At 53.0% G+C, this 16071-nt stretch overlaps 5 protein-coding genes across 5 annotated transcripts; 4 read left to right on the top strand and 1 right to left on the bottom strand.

The window, feature by feature from the left end:
* Positions 1-1934: 1934 nt before the first annotated feature.
* On the top strand, positions 1935-5176 carry HD553DRAFT_48188 (uncharacterized protein). Its single transcript, XM_046184259.1, has 6 exons — positions 1935-2225; positions 2390-2468; positions 2628-2808; positions 2900-4439; positions 4514-4832; positions 4893-5176. The coding sequence occupies exons 1-6, from the start codon at positions 2003-2005 to the stop codon at positions 5029-5031; spliced, it is 2481 nt and encodes an 826-aa protein (XP_046035985.1). The 5' UTR covers positions 1935-2002; the 3' UTR covers positions 5032-5176.
* A 1703-nt stretch (positions 5177-6879) lies between these two features.
* Positions 6880-9443, top strand: HD553DRAFT_312744 (acyl-CoA dehydrogenase NM domain-like protein). The gene is made up of 12 exons (XM_046180130.1): positions 6880-7077; positions 7150-7172; positions 7240-7289; positions 7384-7451; positions 7534-7657; positions 7746-7812; positions 7896-7964; positions 8083-8274; positions 8351-8586; positions 8657-8890; positions 8958-9018; positions 9079-9443. The coding sequence occupies exons 1-12, from the start codon at positions 6996-6998 to the stop codon at positions 9133-9135; spliced, it is 1263 nt and encodes a 420-aa protein (XP_046035984.1). The 5' UTR covers positions 6880-6995; the 3' UTR covers positions 9136-9443.
* A 247-nt stretch (positions 9444-9690) lies between these two features.
* HD553DRAFT_356850 (uncharacterized protein) lies at positions 9691-10721 on the top strand (the record flags this gene model as incomplete). Its single annotated transcript, XM_046183861.1, has 2 exons — positions 9691-9937; positions 10025-10721. 2 exons carry the CDS (start codon positions 9691-9693, stop codon positions 10645-10647), a joined length of 870 nt encoding a protein of 289 aa, XP_046035983.1. The 3' UTR covers positions 10648-10721.
* A 75-nt stretch (positions 10722-10796) lies between these two features.
* HD553DRAFT_273015 (Gtr1/RagA G protein conserved region-domain-containing protein) lies at positions 10797-12441 on the bottom strand (the record flags this gene model as incomplete). Its single annotated transcript, XM_046177801.1, has 8 exons — positions 10797-10920; positions 10990-11160; positions 11253-11395; positions 11467-11638; positions 11714-11931; positions 12025-12127; positions 12225-12326; positions 12389-12441. 8 exons carry the CDS (start codon positions 12439-12441, stop codon positions 10797-10799), a joined length of 1086 nt encoding a protein of 361 aa, XP_046035982.1.
* A 264-nt stretch (positions 12442-12705) lies between these two features.
* On the top strand, positions 12706-15638 carry HD553DRAFT_285361 (uncharacterized protein). The gene is made up of 8 exons (XM_046178224.1): positions 12706-12847; positions 12925-12948; positions 13012-13025; positions 13097-13488; positions 13558-13617; positions 13701-13880; positions 13971-14060; positions 14128-15638. Exons 1-8 carry the CDS (start codon positions 12838-12840, stop codon positions 15452-15454), a joined length of 2097 nt encoding a protein of 698 aa, XP_046035981.1. The 5' UTR covers positions 12706-12837; the 3' UTR covers positions 15455-15638.
* Positions 15639-16071: the final 433 nt, after the last annotated feature.

Below are 16071 nucleotides of genomic sequence, written 5' to 3'. Positions count from 1 at the left end.
ACCATCCTCGACCTCGGGTGCTGTCCCTGCACAACACCGAATCCCGATGTCTGATTCGCATTCGAAATCGAAATCGACCCATCCGAATGAGACCTGGCGTATCTACCCGGATCGAAGACCGACGATCCCGTTCCAGAACTCCTTGACCCTAGCGAACTGAGGGAAGAGAACCTTTCTTCCGGGTTATTCGAGCCGGGGTTCGTATTCGTATGCCCAGCTAGAATTCCCGATCCTGATCCTGAATCCGGCTTGAGGTTCAGGTTGACGGCATACCCGTTCGTACGGCCTATCGAACCCAATCCCGACCCTGGTCCGGAAGGACCGTTGAATCCGTAATTATTCGAACCCGGGTAAGCCTGATGAGAATGAGCTTGAGCTTGGCCGGGAGGTGGGGAATATAACGTTCCGCCACTTCCCCCGCCCACGCCTGATCCTGATGAGAGACCCGAGCCGATACCGCCGAATCCTCCATTCATGTTCACACTACCTCCGGGTACATTCACCCCGCTCGGACGATCATAATCGTACTCCGAGTAAGCCATGACTGAACCTCAGCTGTCCCGATGCGGATGAGGATGATGCTTTTCGTTCTGGAAATCGAGTTTCGAAGCAAGATCCGGATCTATGTCTATTCCTAGGCCTGCCTTCGTTATCAAGTCGTTGTCGTGCAGTGAAATGTTACGTGGTACGCTCAGGAAGTACGTGTTCGAATGTCGTCCCCGTCCGCTATCTACTCGTTTCCTACGACGACCTCGGCTGATCTTGATGCTCTTCAATCCTGTGCATCAGACACACGGAGTGCAGGCGCAGAGAAATGAGTCGCTTGTCGATGAAGGCGAGGCGGGGAATGAGTTGGAGTGAAGTGGAGTGTGGAGGAGTTGGGTTGAACGTTGATCGTGATGTGCAGGCTTGCGTGGAGTAGAAACAGATTGGCGTAGTAGGAGATGGCGTGCAGTGTGTGTTCAGGGTTGTATGTGTGGGTTAGTGTCCAGGGGTAGAATACCGTATCGTAACTCCTTCGCGGCGATGCGATTGTGATGATGTGATGATGATTCAGATCGCGTTCCGGTCCCGTCCTTTCCTGACGAAGCGGCAACGAGGTCCGGTATGCCGTGTCTTTGTGTATGGTACAGTCGAAGTGTGAGATGACCTATCTACGGATCTTGCAATAGAGTAATGATGATGCAGTCTCTGTCGACGGATGTCGATCGATGCGAGAGGTGGTGGTCGAGGTCGATGTTGTTGACTGGCACGAGCTTGAGAGCACTTGCCCCTCTCGGATCCGATCCACCTCGCAGGGTAGACACTAATTTGCATCCGATCATCCGGGGGTCGTGCAGAGCTGGTTTCCCAATCGGGTAATCCCGGTCGCTCAGCGCCATCGCCCATCGCCGAGGTTGGGTCACGTGAGCGATCACCAGTCGGGAATGTCCACACCTGAATGCGAGGTGTCAGAGGTGATGTTTATGGCGATGGCTCGAAGCAGCATTCATTCAAGGTTCTACAGAGCCGGAGGGCGAGATCTTGAGGTCGTCGAAATGATATCGACGCCCGGTTGGTGACAGCGATCCGTCGTGTCGAGCGCACAACGAATATTGACATCCTTTCCAACCTGTATGTATACCTTTCCTCCAGTCTGTCAAGTGGAAGGATTTGGATCTATAGTGCTAGCTGCGACATAAGCGAATATGGAGATTCTGATTGGTGACTGTGGTGTCATGGTGTCACAAAAATGCAGAACTCTGACGCAGCCCTGCAGCCCAGATCGTATTGCTGCTGATTGCAGCTGATCGTCCATCCAAATTTCAGGACCTCCACCTGCTTGATCCCTCTGGATGCGCGTCGCCTCAAGGGGAGAGATTTCGAAAGTCGACGAGGTCGAACCAAGTACAGTGCGAGCTGCACGATCTGTCGCTCTGTTGCAAACAACTGCTTGTCGACACACCTCAACGACAGTAGCAAAGGAGCGACAGCTCGACAAGAGGTTCTTGGATCTACCAGCATGTCAACACCCAATCCAGCGTCAACTGCGCAGTACCGACTTCACCTCTCCCCCCTGCCCCCACCTCCCACTCTCCCACCGGCAGAGATTCTCAAGTTCTTCTCGAGGTTCGGAACCCCGACGGAATTCTATCGACCAGGTTTAGATGGTTTAGGACAGGAGCGGGATTACGGGTTCTTGGGGATGGATTTCGGGGAAAAGGGGGAGAAGGGTTTGAGTCGGTGTGAGTCATTGCGTCATATTTCCGCATATCACGGTACGACCTACCAAGGATTTGGGTTCGCTTGAAGACTGATTATGTCACAACGATTGTCTCCTGTTGTTCGTGATCTTGCTTGCTCTCTCCATATCTTTCGTCTTCTCTGCACCAATCGACGCACTGCACAGGCATAAGCATGACCTCGTCGAGCGTATGGAGGGGGATCAAGCTCAAGGTCTCGTTGGCCAAACCTGATTACTTGGTCCGGTAAGCTTATTCTAGCTGGCAATGTTCATTTCTGCTAGACAGAAAAGTATGCTGACCAATATTATCTGCTGTCTTTCTTCTTGTGACTTGCCACGTGTCGGGATACATGTGACATACAATCTCACCACACTTTGTCTCCCTCATTCAACATCTTCACAGTCTTTCTAACGAACAAAACCCTCCACCCCCACCTGCCGCAACGCTCCTCAAACAAGCTCGAGCAGCTAAATTGAAAAAGCGAAGAGACAGGAAGAGACGGATAGCTGATGCTGAGGGTGGGAGGATGGATGGGGATATGAGGGTTGTTAGCGAGGAGATCGTCAAGGCTGGAGTAAGGAAGGTGAGTTGATGTCAACAGTCGACGATATCGAGTTGTATCTGCGTGGACACACTTGAGATTGCTAAGACGAATCGCTTCGGATGTCTTACAGTACTGGCACGCCGTCCCAGGGGAAGAACATACGATCCTCCGACCCATCTATACCCGCCCGACTCATCCTCTCCCATCTGCCTCGTCGACACCGTCATTATTCAACTCGTCGAAACCCGGTCCGACGTCATCATCTAATGTCACTCCGCTGAAACGAAAGAAGCAGCGCAAGAGCAGGACTAAACCGCCCGTACGTGCGAAACGGGTTTGGTTGGACCCTACCGGCTGGGACAGGCAGTACCGGATGTATGAGGATGGAGACGGCCAGAGTCAGGACCAGGAGATGGGAGGGAAGGAGGCGGATGGGATGTGGATTTGGCAGGAGGAAGAGGTGGATGATGAGGTAGAGGGGAGATGGTTCTTCAAGCTCGCACAGGGTGATGAATCTGCAGCGTCGTCTTCGGGCCAAGAGCATGAGCACGAGGAGATGTCAGCGCAAGAGCCTGTGGAGACCGTTCCATCTCGGCAACGACGTGTCCAGACGGTACTCCATAACCTGGCTCAGGAATCGATCTGGCCGGCCGAATATCTGGATATCGTCCCCACCGTCTCCGGGAAGGGCGCGAACGCCAAAGGCAAAGTGCAGAAATCTGGTGGTAACAAGAAGGAGGAAGTGCTCAGGCTAGAAGAGATGGACGTGGGTGGGCTGGAAGATGAGGACGGATTGTGGGGGACCGTTGGATCAATGGGTGGGATGAACGGGGGATTGTTCGACGAACCTGTCGGGGGTGCTGTCAAGGTGGACATTGCTGTTCCGGGTCCTGGCCTAACGCGAGGAGTCAAGCGGACAGCTCGGGAGAGCGTCGATGATGGGGAGGATGAGGATGAGGAAGAAGAACTGGCGGGCTTGGAGGATGACGATCTCTTCGGAGGACTCCCCAAGAGCATGACGAATAAGGAATCGTCTGTATCACCCTTGTTTGGCAATGCGGCTCTTCCAGCAGCATCATCGTCGAAACGACAGAAGAAGGGACAGGCATTGCCTTCGGATATTTCAAACGACTTTACGGACGCAGAATCCGATGCCGAGTCGAGCTCTTCCTCCTCGTCTGGCCTATTTGGGACCCGTTCCGAGAAGGAAGCGCCCGTTCTGCAAGCTGGTAAGGGCGCCTCGCTCAAGGATGTTGTCAAGATGGAGAAGAAGGCCGGACTGTCCGTTCTTAGCGCATTGGGTTTCGACCTGGACGAACCTCGCACCGATGCATCTTCCAGCAAAGCCAAGGCCGTTGTACTGCAAGACGAGAGCTCGGGTGAAGAGTCCGATTGGGCACCGGCGATGCGGTTGCGAGGAGGTGCGACGGATGCCGAGATGGAGAGCGCGTCTTCAAGCTCGAGCTCGGCATCGGGCTCGAGTTCCGAATCGAGTTCGGGTTCGGGCTCGAGTTCCGAATCGAGTTCGGAAGAGGATTCTAGTTCGGAGGAGAGCAGTAGCGACGACTCGTCTGACGAGGAAGAGGGGGACGTGGAGATGAAGACCGAGACGAAAGAGGTAACGAGGCAACAGACATTGAAGGACATGTTCGCGCCTAAAGCGGATGAAGGTGAGTTAGATCGTCTTTCGCTCTGCTGTCCTTACTCGGTTCTGACGACCTCTGCTTGCTCTCAACTGAATCAGCCGGCTTCTCTTTGCTTGCCGGACTGGATCTCGAGCTCGACTCCGATCTGGAAGATGAGGCTCCTGTCGCTCGTCCCGCCGCAGCCGAGCCCGTTGCGCCCGTCTTCATCCCCGCGCCCGTGATCTCATCTGCTGGCAAGGCTGACCTGTTTGCACCGGAAGCTGGCAAGCCGTTCTTCTTCTTTGATACCGCCAAGGCGTTGGCTCCACCAGGAGAGGCGATGGGGCCACAAGAGTTGGGCAAGAAATGGTTAGGCAGCGTACAGACCTTGCAGGGGGAGACGATCGAGGTCAAGCCGTTCGTCCGGACAGAAACCGAGTCAGTAGATCAATATGCCTGTCATCGCTACGTTCAGATGCTGACATGCCTCTTTTGCAGCGAACAAATGACCCAGGCTTGGAAAGATTCCAAGGTCGAGCTGACGAGGGAATGGAAGAAGCGTCATCGAGAGGCCGTCAAGCGGGTCAAACGTGGGATGGGCAGTGGCGGAGCGAATGTCGGCGAGTTTGCCGAGTAGGGGTAGGGATTTGCTACTTCGCTATGTACATGCATATTCGCAAATCAGATTGTAATATATCCGAAGGATATCACCTGGATTGCCCTCGCTGCGCTTTGGCGAGCGATGCGGATCCAAGACCCCGGCACAATCTCATCGACTAGAACTTCTCTGCTGACGCCGGCGAGATGGCTGAATGCTCTCGCTCGTTGTGCCGAAACGTAAATCTGCTCAAAATCGCCAAAGCGGGTGATGACGCAGCATGTCTGCGCGACATTGTGAATACAGTGGTAATTGCAGATATGACGCTGATCGGGAACCACGGTCTTGGAGGTCAGACCGGAAGACGATACATAGGCGCCGGCAGAACCGCCGTCCATCGTATCGAATTCCGACTCACTGATCGTGCTCAGCGTTTGAGAACCGGCCGGCGTCTCGATGTTGCAAAACGCATGATAGGAAGGCTCAGAGGTTCACCCGACGCCGCCATTCTGGATTGCTCATGACCACTTGGGCCATGCTTCTTCGTTCCAGTCATCGGGAGTCATACATTCCCTCCACAAAGAGGGAAAATGTACAACCCAATTCAATTGGCTCTTGAGGAACAGTATCAATGCGCCTTCCAATATTTAAATCTGCACACGGCATTGTCACCATAGAATGACGAGGCAGCATAGCAGGACAGTCCGTGACTCACCACATGGATAGACATGTGCAGACCAATGTATCGTTTCTCGGACTCGACAAGAATCATCTTTTTCCATTCCGTCCATCCATATCGTCTTCGTGCATGCGGCCAAATTCTCCGATGCAGATGCACTCACCTTCGCTGCCTTTGTCATTTCCGTTATCGCCTGGACAGGTCACAGTCTGCCAGATGACTTCTATTGAGGACAAAAATCAGCGGGTCTGTCACCATCACATCCGGCAGTCGTGTTCCCAGGCCAAGGCGATCTGAGTTGTCCTGTTGGGGTATGCCTCGCGGTCACTTGGGTCAACCCGTTCTTCTGTTATAGTGCCACGTGCGCTGTCACGAGAATAGCTCATATGCCAAGGTTTCCGCTTGGACGCATTACATAAGTGTGTAAGCAGACTGCACGAGTCTGGATCATTCTGGCAGGCACATCGGTGCGATGATCGCTTACCCCGGTTTGCTTGGATTCAGAGTACAGTCAGTAGGTACTGTAGGGCGCGTTTCGTCTCCTGCCGTTTCCGGAAGTAGCGATATCCTTTTCAGAACATCTTACGGGATGCCTTTGAGGGGCAATATGGGCACTGAAGAGAGCAGGGCAGCACTTAGAACCGGACAGGATCGATATTGCGATATCGGACTGGGCACAAATCTCGAACTTTTTTCTCTAAGCGTTCCTTCGCAACCATGTCTGACCATTGCGCGGCGCCTGCAAGCGATATGTCGATACGTTCTTCTTCTTCTTTCTTGAGAATGCTGCTGCCGCAAGCTGTTGAGCTGAATGTTGCTTGTTTTCGTTTGTCCTAAATAGATCGCCGCTAACCAAACAGCTTCAGCAAGCTCACTGACGGTGCCACTGCCATCGCTGCGACCAGATATACGCTCAAGTATTGTACGCTACATTGGCTTTGCCAAGCATCCTTCGGCTACAATATGGGGATGAGATATCACAGTTCTTCAGCCATAAGTCGAACACGTTGGATCCCAGTCATCTCGAACGGCTCTCTCAGGCAGTCCAAGCCACGACTTGCACGACATGAAACGACCTCCCTCCTGTATCTCTTCGGATGCTTTTCGGTCAACGCCGACGGGGCACACCCCACAAGATGCCGGCATCGATGGTTTCGTGTAACCGACATTGCCGAGCAGCGAGCAGCGAAAGCAAGGGGCGGGGGTGTCTCGATCGAGGTTCGTCAGATAATTCGAATCGACCAGGTGTTCGACATCGGCTTGGTTACAACGATCACTATCCAGTATCCACCAGCTGCACAGTATCATAAGACATACGATCGCTATGAGGTCCACAATTACCACCACGATCAAGCGAAACGTATCCAGCTTGAAGTGCACCCCAGCGGCTGTCCGGTATGCAAGCTGTAAGCCGTCGTTCAGAACCGTCTGCAATGACCGTCCTTGTCAACTAATCTGGATGACGATCTTCATGGTAGCTTTTTCAAAGTTCGACTGGGAGGTGGGTGAATATCTCCTGTCTTGATGTTCTGCCATATGCGCTGAACGACATCTCCCTTAACTCGCAGGACCCGCTGGACTCTACATCCCTCTTGACCGAAGAAGAAGTGGCTATCCGGTGAGCTGCAACCCCGCTACTTCTGTCATGATAGCACTTTGACTATCTTTCTACGTACGATGTTGATTGAGATTTCTCGGATCTTGTGCGATAGGGATACGGCGAGAGATTATTGTCAAGAAAACCTGATCCCCCGAGTGATCGATGGGTACAGACACGAAAGTAAGCCCTGATGCCCTTTTACTCCCTCTTGCCCATGTCTCCTGCAATCGGTCTGACGTGATCAATATTGCGATTTTTGCAGATTTCGACAAGAATATACTCGCCGAGATGGGTTCCCTCGGATTGTTGGGATGTACGATCAAGGGACACGGATGTGCCGGGGTTTCAAGTGTCGCTTACGGGCTGATCGCTAGAGAGGTGGAACGGTAAGCCTGAAGACATTCATTCAAACGAGGTTCAGTAGAATTGATGAAGATGCTGATGAAATTGTTGTAATTCTGATGGGACGGACAGGGTGGACTCGGGGTATAGGTCCGCGATGAGCGTGCAATCGAGCTTGGTCATGCATCCTATCAACGAGGCAAGCCTTCAACCTCTGCTTGATCCACCGGTTCAGTATAAGCAAAGGTAGCTGACAGGGACGAATCCACGTTCGATTTTCAGTTTGGGACCGAGGAGCAGAAAGAACGGTTCTTGCCCAAGTTGGCCAAGGGGGAGATGGTTGGGTGTTTCGTCAGTCCTGTCCAGTCCGGCAACCTACGTTTTGCAACGTCTACTGATTCCAAGTCTTCACTTTAATGGTCTGGGTTGCTTTCGTTTCGATGTTGGACGTCTGGAATGTGTGATACAGGGCTTGACCGAGCCCAACCACGGCTCAGACCCTTCGTCCATGGAGACCACCGCCAAAGAAGACCCAGCTACAGGTGGCTACGTCCTCAACGGGTCAAAGACTTGGATCTCGAATGCGCCTGTAGCGGATCTTTGTCTGGTCTGGGCGAAATGCGCTTGGGATGGCAAGATCCGCGGGTTTTTGGTAGAGACCGTTAGTTCAGCCTCTCCCCCTTGCACCTCTTCTCTCTAATGCGCTGGAGTATTGACATCGCCCATCTTTGAATCAGGGCACTCCCGGCCTTGAGACCCCGGCGATCAAGAACAAGCTCGCCCTTCGAGCATCCCTCACAGGATCCATCTTTATGGACAGCGTCAAGATCCCCAAAGAGAACATGCTTCCTGGTGTACATGGGTTGAAGGGCCCGTTCTCTTGTCTGAACAGTGCGAGGTACGGGATCAGTTGGGGTGTCATGGGAAGTCTAGAGGACTGTATCGCTAGGGCCAGGGAGTACGGGTTGGAGAGGTGAGTCGACAAAGCCCACAGCTGGTGCGCCAAGTTTGGTCTAATCTGGCGGTTGAGCCGCATGCGATAGGCAACAATTCAAGCGCCCTCTCGCAAGTTTCCAGCTGGTGCAAGCGAAATTAGCAAATGCCACAACGGAAGCCACTCTCGGCGTATTAGGTGCATTGCAGCTCGGACGGCTGAAGGACGCTGGAACATGGAATCCGGAGATGGTCAGTATGATGAAGAGGAACAACTGTGGCAAGGCGCTCGAGCATTCCAGGCGGTTATTGGACGTTCTTGGAGGGAACGCTTGCAGTGACGAGTAAGTCAGGGCTGTAACATCGGAGCAGACGACGGCACTCGAATGCTTACCTGGCCTTTCTTTGCAGGTACCATATTGGACGTCATGCTGCGAACCTGCAGGTCGTCAATACGTACGAGGGAACACATGTGAGCAGGTTTGTCCACGATCTGTGCGCGTTCATGGGCTGATCTTGGTGCGGACGTCAGGACATTCACGCCCTGATTCTCGGTAAAGCGATCACGGGTCACTCCGCATTCGCTTGAGGTTGATGCCGACTATACTACTGTATGAAACACGAGACCTAAGGAGGACAGGAAAGAACAAGGAAGACTGGTATTATAGCATATCGTCAAGCAATCGAAACAGAGGAATGTGCTATGGTGCCGCTATGTCGCTATCACGATGAAACGGATTATCCAAAAGATGTGGATATCGCAGAAAGCGTCAGAATATGCTGATCTTGCCTGGACTAGATAAGCTAGACATGCAGTGCCAAATCGCATCACAGCGCCGGCGATATACAGCAGGGTACATGTACCGCTAATCTTCGGTCACGTGATGAATCAGCCCGACCTCGCATCATGATCCTTAGCGATCCCTATGCTTGCAGACAACGGCTATATCATTGTGGTAATCCATAGCAGCTGCAGCATATCAGCCTCGACATCGACTTTGCCTCCCTTTGCCTTGCCAGGGCAAACTCAGCTCATAGTCCGCTCAACCCTGTAAGTATAAGTCGAATCAGTCTCGGTCGGTACGGTCATTGCACTGAACCGAACTCATTTCGTTCCCGTCAGAAGGCTCTCGTGATACGCAACATGCCAAAACTCTACCATGTTTTTGATACTGGTAGAGACGATATCATCAGCTCGTGGAAGAGTCACGACGAAGCCGTCCTAGCGATCAGGCATATGCTCAATCCCGACATCATTTCGCGAGATGATCCCGCGCCCACGCACCTGACCCATTTCCAAGAGGAAGAAGATAAGACTGGGTACTGGGCTGCCTCTCCCCAACATCCTCATAATGTGCAAGTAAGGCACTCGGCCGAAAAGGGCGCAGCAGGTGAGTCGCGAGTTGCCCATGGGCTGACTTGGACGATCGTCAGCACTCCCCGCTGATACACGGATCGTTCTTTTGCCATTTCCGCAGCTAAACCCACAGAACTAGCTGTACCGCTTCCACCCTTACAGTGGGGAGTATTTAGCGTTGACGACCACGGGATACACCGCTTACATGCCCTGTACGATAATCTCCTCTACGCAAACGAACAAGCCCGCCGGATTGCCTGGAAAGAGTCGTACACCTATTGCAAGGACTTCGAACACGGCTGCGTCTTCTTGGAAGACCTGAAAAGAGCCAGTTACACCGGCAACATGGTCAAGAAACACTACGGTAACCACGCGCCCGACGAAGTCAATAAGGGTTCATCGACGAGGTGTTTTCACGTCTACATGGGCATGGTAGATGATGTTTATTCCGGGGCCGCCTTCAGTCTGTACGTCCGGCCCGTTGTCGTCAACCAGGCTCCATCGAGAAAGATTGGGAGCAAGAGTAAGAGGCGAGCAGGAGTCAAGCAGGAGGAGAAAGGGTCGAAAAGGGTCAAGACGGAGGCCGGTGTTGCCGAGTCTGAAGCAAAGGTGGAAGAGGGCGCCATGTCCGATGTAGCGGACGCGGCTTCCGACCGATCGTCTTCTCCCGAGATCGCTGAGAACTGGTCTAAACCTTATAGCTGCGGCTCGATCGTCTGTCAAGGCGGCTGCCACAAGCGATGAAAGGTCTAATGATCATGACAAGGTACACACGCGGGGACGTTACACTATCGTCAGACCTGCTTAGTTATGCGATCCGACCTGTGACTCTTAACGTATTCGATTATAAGATGAACCACGAGGAAACGCAACAAGTGAAGCTCGGCGCGCGGCTATTGCCCGATCGCTTCGAGGATCTGTAAGATGGCTTTGCGCAATAAAGCGACGTTGAATTCGATCATGCCCTGCTGCTGATTGAGCACGTCAGAGCTGACCACGCTCATCAGAGCCAGGCGTCTACGATGTCCACACCCACATCCAATCAGCCAGCTGTCGGTCAAGGTCGAACATGGCAACAGAACTGACTTTGTGAACTGCCAGTAGCAGATACTCGTATTCTCTCCCAGCCGAGCGACGTTTGCCGGCCATTCTCGTTCTTCCGGATCTTCGTCGTCGTCTTCATCTTGCGTCGGATCACGCTTGCCTTCCCGCTTTGCCTTGTCTGACCGGGCTTGTTTCCGAGCTTCGGGCACGTTGCTGTACAAGGGGTCGGGCGGCGAAGATGCTGTCAGCCGATATCCTAAACGAGCCAGAGCATGAACGCAACATGCAAGGCTGTGAGAACTTACTCGAACAACGACTGAAAGACCATCATTCTCCCTAGATAATCGCTGCATAGCTGGAATGTCGAGGATTCTACCGAATTGATATCCATGGCGACGTAAAGTTTGGCGTTGATATCAAAGAGGAACGATTTATGCATCGATGATTGCTGCGCACACCAAAGGTCGGGCTCAGCCTGCGTTTCGACTGCAGCAGGGATTAGCGGGTAGATGCTCTCACCTGACCAAACGTATTCAAGAGCCCTTCGATCGTCCCATAGATATCCTCCATCAACCTCTGTATCACTTTACTCCAAGCCTCGTAGATCGTATAGTTGTGAATGCTTGTTAACCAGAACCTGATCTTCTCCGTCGTCAACGTCTCCAACCAAGCGTCCGCATCCACATTGAAACTAGAATCCCCAATGTTGTTAGGATTACCATTGTGGTCGTCCGCATAGTTGTGATTATAGTTCGAGCTAGGGAACCGGACGTTGGGGTGCGTATCCGCCAAAGAGGCCCAGTCGGAGAAATCTGCGATTTCGTCCATCACCCTGCCCGTGATCTCACGGAAGTCTTCGTCCTGCCAATCGGCGTCCCAATGATCGGCTTTGTGGATGAAGACTTCGAAGTTGATGGATGGGTTTTGGGCGTAGGCGAGGATGAAGGTGGGGACAATCTTCGAGATTGGGTGATGCGTGTCTTGCTGAAAGTCGTATAACGAGGACACCGAGCATCAGTAATGTGATCCGCATACTGAGGAGCTTAGTACCTGCAGTGGGGGAGACACGGAACTTACTGATACGTCGAGCATGTATACCACGGTCGAAAACTCTTCCCAAGTGATACTGTCCAGGTCAAACGATCCCGGCGTGTCCCATAACTCCAGCGGTAAGATGGAGCTGGACGGAGTAACGATTTGAAACAGTTTCAGTCACCCGTTGCCGGAACTGGCGAGATATCGAGATTACCGTTCGGGCTAAGGCCAGTTGCACTCACTCAAAGTCGGTCTTGACGATCTGTTGTGTCGTCTCGAGCCAGATGGTATCTTTCGGGGTCATCCCTTCAAAGACGGCCTTCAAAGACGACGTCTTGCCTGACCTGACGAAATCCATCCTCGTAAGATATCACATAACGCAGGTGGAAGTTTGACGAGGACTGACTTCTTTGCTCCTAGGACCAACACCTTTCGTCGTTCATTCCCGTAGCCCGACATTCCGACAAGCCTTCGCCGGTCAGGAGCTGATGCTGATAGCACCGGGACGTCGTTTCGAGTTTCTGAAAGACGATAAGAATACTAGTGCTATATGTTAATCCAGCGAGTGTGGTACTGTTTGGCTGTGATCCGTTCGATGCATAGCTATACAAGCTGTTAGATGGGCGTCTAAGAAGAGGTTGATAAGGGTAACCCTGTCCTCCTCCTCCTCCAGCGCGCTAGCCTAGGCCGAGGTTGGCTGCTGCCTGCTGCTTCGTCACGACGGGCAGATAGATGCCTTACAACAGGACATCCTCACATCTACTCTGCCTATTCTATACCACTTTGCTCGTCATGTTACCAACCTCAGAGTTCCAAAATCACAGGGCTCGAGACAGATAGAGAGTATCAGACATCATGGAGCGATGTGAGACGATCCGGGCAAAGCGGAGCACAAGTGAAGAGCAGCTCATCGAATTCTTTGTCTCTCTAACGATCCGATAGTTACCTTTACCGTCGGTAAACTAGGTGAGTACAGCCTGCTTTAATAGCTTGACAGAAGTTAGAACTTATGTAGTCTCTCTCTGACAGATGCCGGGATGGCTGTAAGCCCAAAAACACGAGCGCAAAGACTTCGAGCCCACCCTTACACCTCCCTCCTTTGCTCTTTCTACAGATCTTGATCGGGGACCGAGCCCACCTGATCGAATTCCCCTCCCTCCTCCTTCCTCCCGGTGTGACCTCCGGTTCGATCGTCAACATCTCCGTCAACCGTAACCTCGCCGCCGAAAACGCCCAGCTCAAGGATTTCTGGTCTCTCCAAGACTCCATCCTCCAGGAATACGGTCTCGACTCCCCCGCCGCGCCCGAGCTGAAACTGAGGCATGTGACGCAGACGAGCGTGACGCTGGAATGGCCCGCTCTAGTCTTGGCTAAAGCGGATGTGAGGAGCTTGGAGATCTTTAAGAATGGGGAGAGGTTGGCGACGATCCCGAATCCGAGGGGAAACACGAGCACCAAGTTGAGCTCGTTGCAATCGAACGAGGAGTATACTTTCCAGCTCGTACTGTAAGTTCGACGTACTATTCTGTACTACCACGATGTCTTCAACTAATGTGCGCATACCTGTTGCTGTAGTAAGACGACTGCGGGGACCTACCCCTCTAACATCATCCGTGTCCGCACTCACACCATGAAGTCAGTCCACATCACTACCCTCGCTCTACCCAAACCTCTACCTATTGCACATCTAATCTGCTCGTCATCTCACTGCGATATAGCGACACGTCCGGAATTTCGGTCTGCTTCGGAAACGTCGAAGACCCCACTGCCCTCTCTCATGCCAAACAGGCTTTGGAACAGATGAGGGCCAAGTGGACGGACAAGATTCAGATCGATACGACGCATTTCGTCTGTACGAATGCTGGACCTGCTGGGACTGTTTATGGAGAGGGGTCCATGTGAGTTTGGTCCTACATCGCCTGAGGCCGGACTCGAGGATCCAAGGCGAAAAGAGGACTGATGCGGGTTTAATTTTACTGGATGTGCAGGGCTCCGAGTCCCGAGTTCCAGAAGGCGACACAGATGTCGTTGCCGATCGTCTTGCCTCAATGGGTCCTTGCTTGTCACGGCGAGAGAAAGTCAGTCGCTCTAGAATTTGCATCACCCCAATCGATGACCTTTCTGACCGCGATATCAACCCTACAGGCTAGTCCCAGTGTCCAACTACGGCCTCGGCTCAGCCCCAGCCCAATCAAACAACGCTCAACAGTTTGTCCGTCGACCTTCAAACAACAGCCGACGTAACTCGATGACCGAAGCCGCTGAGCAGCTTGGGAATCGAAGAGCGCCTTCGCCCGAGACTATCGCGAGGATGAGCATGGCCCCGACGAGTCCTACGTTGGAAGCTCCATCAGGATCGGGTAGTCGGCAGATGGGCGTGACTCCTCCTGAAACTCGGAAGGAAATCACAGGGGAGCCAAAGAGGTCCGCTGCCACTACAGCTGTTCCCAACCAAATAGCAGAGGTGGAACAGCAAGCGGCTTCACCACCGAGAACCAAGAGTCCTCGACCGGAAGCCAACGGAAAACTTGATAGACGTTTCAAGTTCCCCAATTCGCCTAGTCCGCCTGTCAGCGGTACTACGTCGACCTTCCCCACATCGAGTACGGAGGCAGAAGTCGTCGCTCCAACTGAGGTCGTGCAAGAGAAGGAGAAGGAAGAGGTCGTCCAACCCGCCGCGCTAGAAAAAGAACAGGCCGAGCCGGAGGTGGAGTCGACTTTTACATCCACCGAGCCGATCAAGATCACCGATGACCCAAAAAGCATGACTGGAACTAATGAGGCGGCGGGATCCCCTGTAGCCTCGACGTCTCAGACTGGTAAGGCTAGTGCCAGCGAGAGTAAGGGAGACGAAGATGATCTCAAGACCAAGGCAAAGGAGTGGATGGAGAGGCAAAACACTGTTGAGCTGGATTCTGCGGGACACGAGACTAAGCAAGCGGAGTCGTACGCACAGGATGAGGGGGAGCAAACGGTCAAGCCTTCAGAAGTTGACGCTCCGGTCGAACCGCCAACCGCTGCCGAGACGATCGCAGCCGAACCTGTTCCTCAGCCCGCGTCTGCCTCGGGTGATGCGGAGGACGAGACTGAAGCTACCAAGCATATCGTAGTAGAGGATGTCACGGAGGAGACAGTTCCCATCTCGTCGGGAGGTGAGGACAAGGTTGAATCCCCTGACCAGGTTGTTCCCGCTCAGGAACCTCAACAAGCAACTCCCGCGGAGACGGGATCCAAGTCGGAGAAGACGGAGATTGTTGATGTCCTCCAAGACCTGGAGGCTGAGGGAGGGGCAGATTTGGTAAAGGACGAGAATGAGAATGGTAACGAGGACGAGGACGAGGCGGATACCCCGGCTGGCGCTTCGACCCCGGTCGATCCTTCGGAGGTCGGTATGACCGGACAAGCCCAGGGACAGACAAAGTCGACGGGGACGGGGAAGAAGAACAAGAAGAAGGGCAAGAAGGGAAAGTAGACTAGGATAGAGGCGCGATTGTGTGAGATTGAAAGAAACATTTACCAGGCAATGAAGCTGTTCGTGTATCGCATGGAAGTGTCCATTTCCATTGGACCAATTGAAGCGCTTGGTTGGAATGTGAACCTCACCCGGGCACTCTATCGATCAGGATGATCATAACTATACGAAGTTGCCAAGCAGTACAACAACGAGCTATCAAACTCCTCAGACGTGAGCGCTTCTCCCCTCACAAGTCATCGACGACCTTGGGCCTTTCGTTTCAACAAGAAGATTGGAACCTGGTGGTCGATTTTATGCCGCCTGCCTTACCTGAAGAATCGTCATTCTGTCTGGAGCCCCCTTCGAAACGTTTGGTTTTTTTTTCGCCTTGCCTAACGGCACATCACCTGGCTCTTTGCTAGGCTTTCACCCTTCTCTCTACGTATGCAGGTTGCAAAAGGGGTCGTCGTGTCTACCACCAACAGCATCCGACATGAATTGGCCTTGAGCAGCCTCGTTACTAGCGACTTGTTCGGCTTGTTTGAGGTCAATCTCTATTCTGATCTTGATCCTTTTTCCAGTCTCTCAATGAACCGGCTCGCCAATGTGACAAATGGGGGGCCCTTTCCCCTACG

The sequence above is a fragment of the Filobasidium floriforme genome (assembly GCF_021052385.1).
Source record: "Filobasidium floriforme strain CBS 6241 chromosome Unknown HD553scaffold_13, whole genome shotgun sequence".
NCBI classification, from domain to species: domain Eukaryota; kingdom Fungi; phylum Basidiomycota; class Tremellomycetes; order Filobasidiales; family Filobasidiaceae; genus Filobasidium; species Filobasidium floriforme.
This window is presented reverse-complemented; position numbering and strand designations above follow the sequence as displayed.

Coding starts and splice junctions, on each gene's coding strand:
- HD553DRAFT_48188 (XM_046184259.1), top strand. CDS start 2,003: ATGTCAACACCCAATCCAGCGTCAACTGCGCAGTACCGACTTCACCTC. Junction 2,226..2,389: donor GGAGAAGGGTTTGAGTCGGT/GTGAGTCATTGC, acceptor CGCACTGCACAG/GCATAAGCATGACCTCGTCG. Junction 2,809..2,899: donor TCAAGGCTGGAGTAAGGAAG/GTGAGTTGATGT, acceptor GATGTCTTACAG/TACTGGCACGCCGTCCCAGG.
- HD553DRAFT_312744 (XM_046180130.1), top strand. CDS start 6,996: ATGAGGTCCACAATTACCACCACGATCAAGCGAAACGTATCCAGCTTG. Junction 7,173..7,239: donor TTTCAAAGTTCGACTGGGAG/GTGGGTGAATAT, acceptor CTTAACTCGCAG/GACCCGCTGGACTCTACATC. Junction 7,965..8,082: donor GGGAGATGGTTGGGTGTTTC/GTCAGTCCTGTC, acceptor TGTGTGATACAG/GGCTTGACCGAGCCCAACCA.
- HD553DRAFT_285361 (XM_046178224.1), top strand. Junction 13,881..13,970: donor GTTTATGGAGAGGGGTCCAT/GTGAGTTTGGTC, acceptor CTGGATGTGCAG/GGCTCCGAGTCCCGAGTTCC. Junction 14,061..14,127: donor GCTTGTCACGGCGAGAGAAA/GTCAGTCGCTCT, acceptor TCAACCCTACAG/GCTAGTCCCAGTGTCCAACT.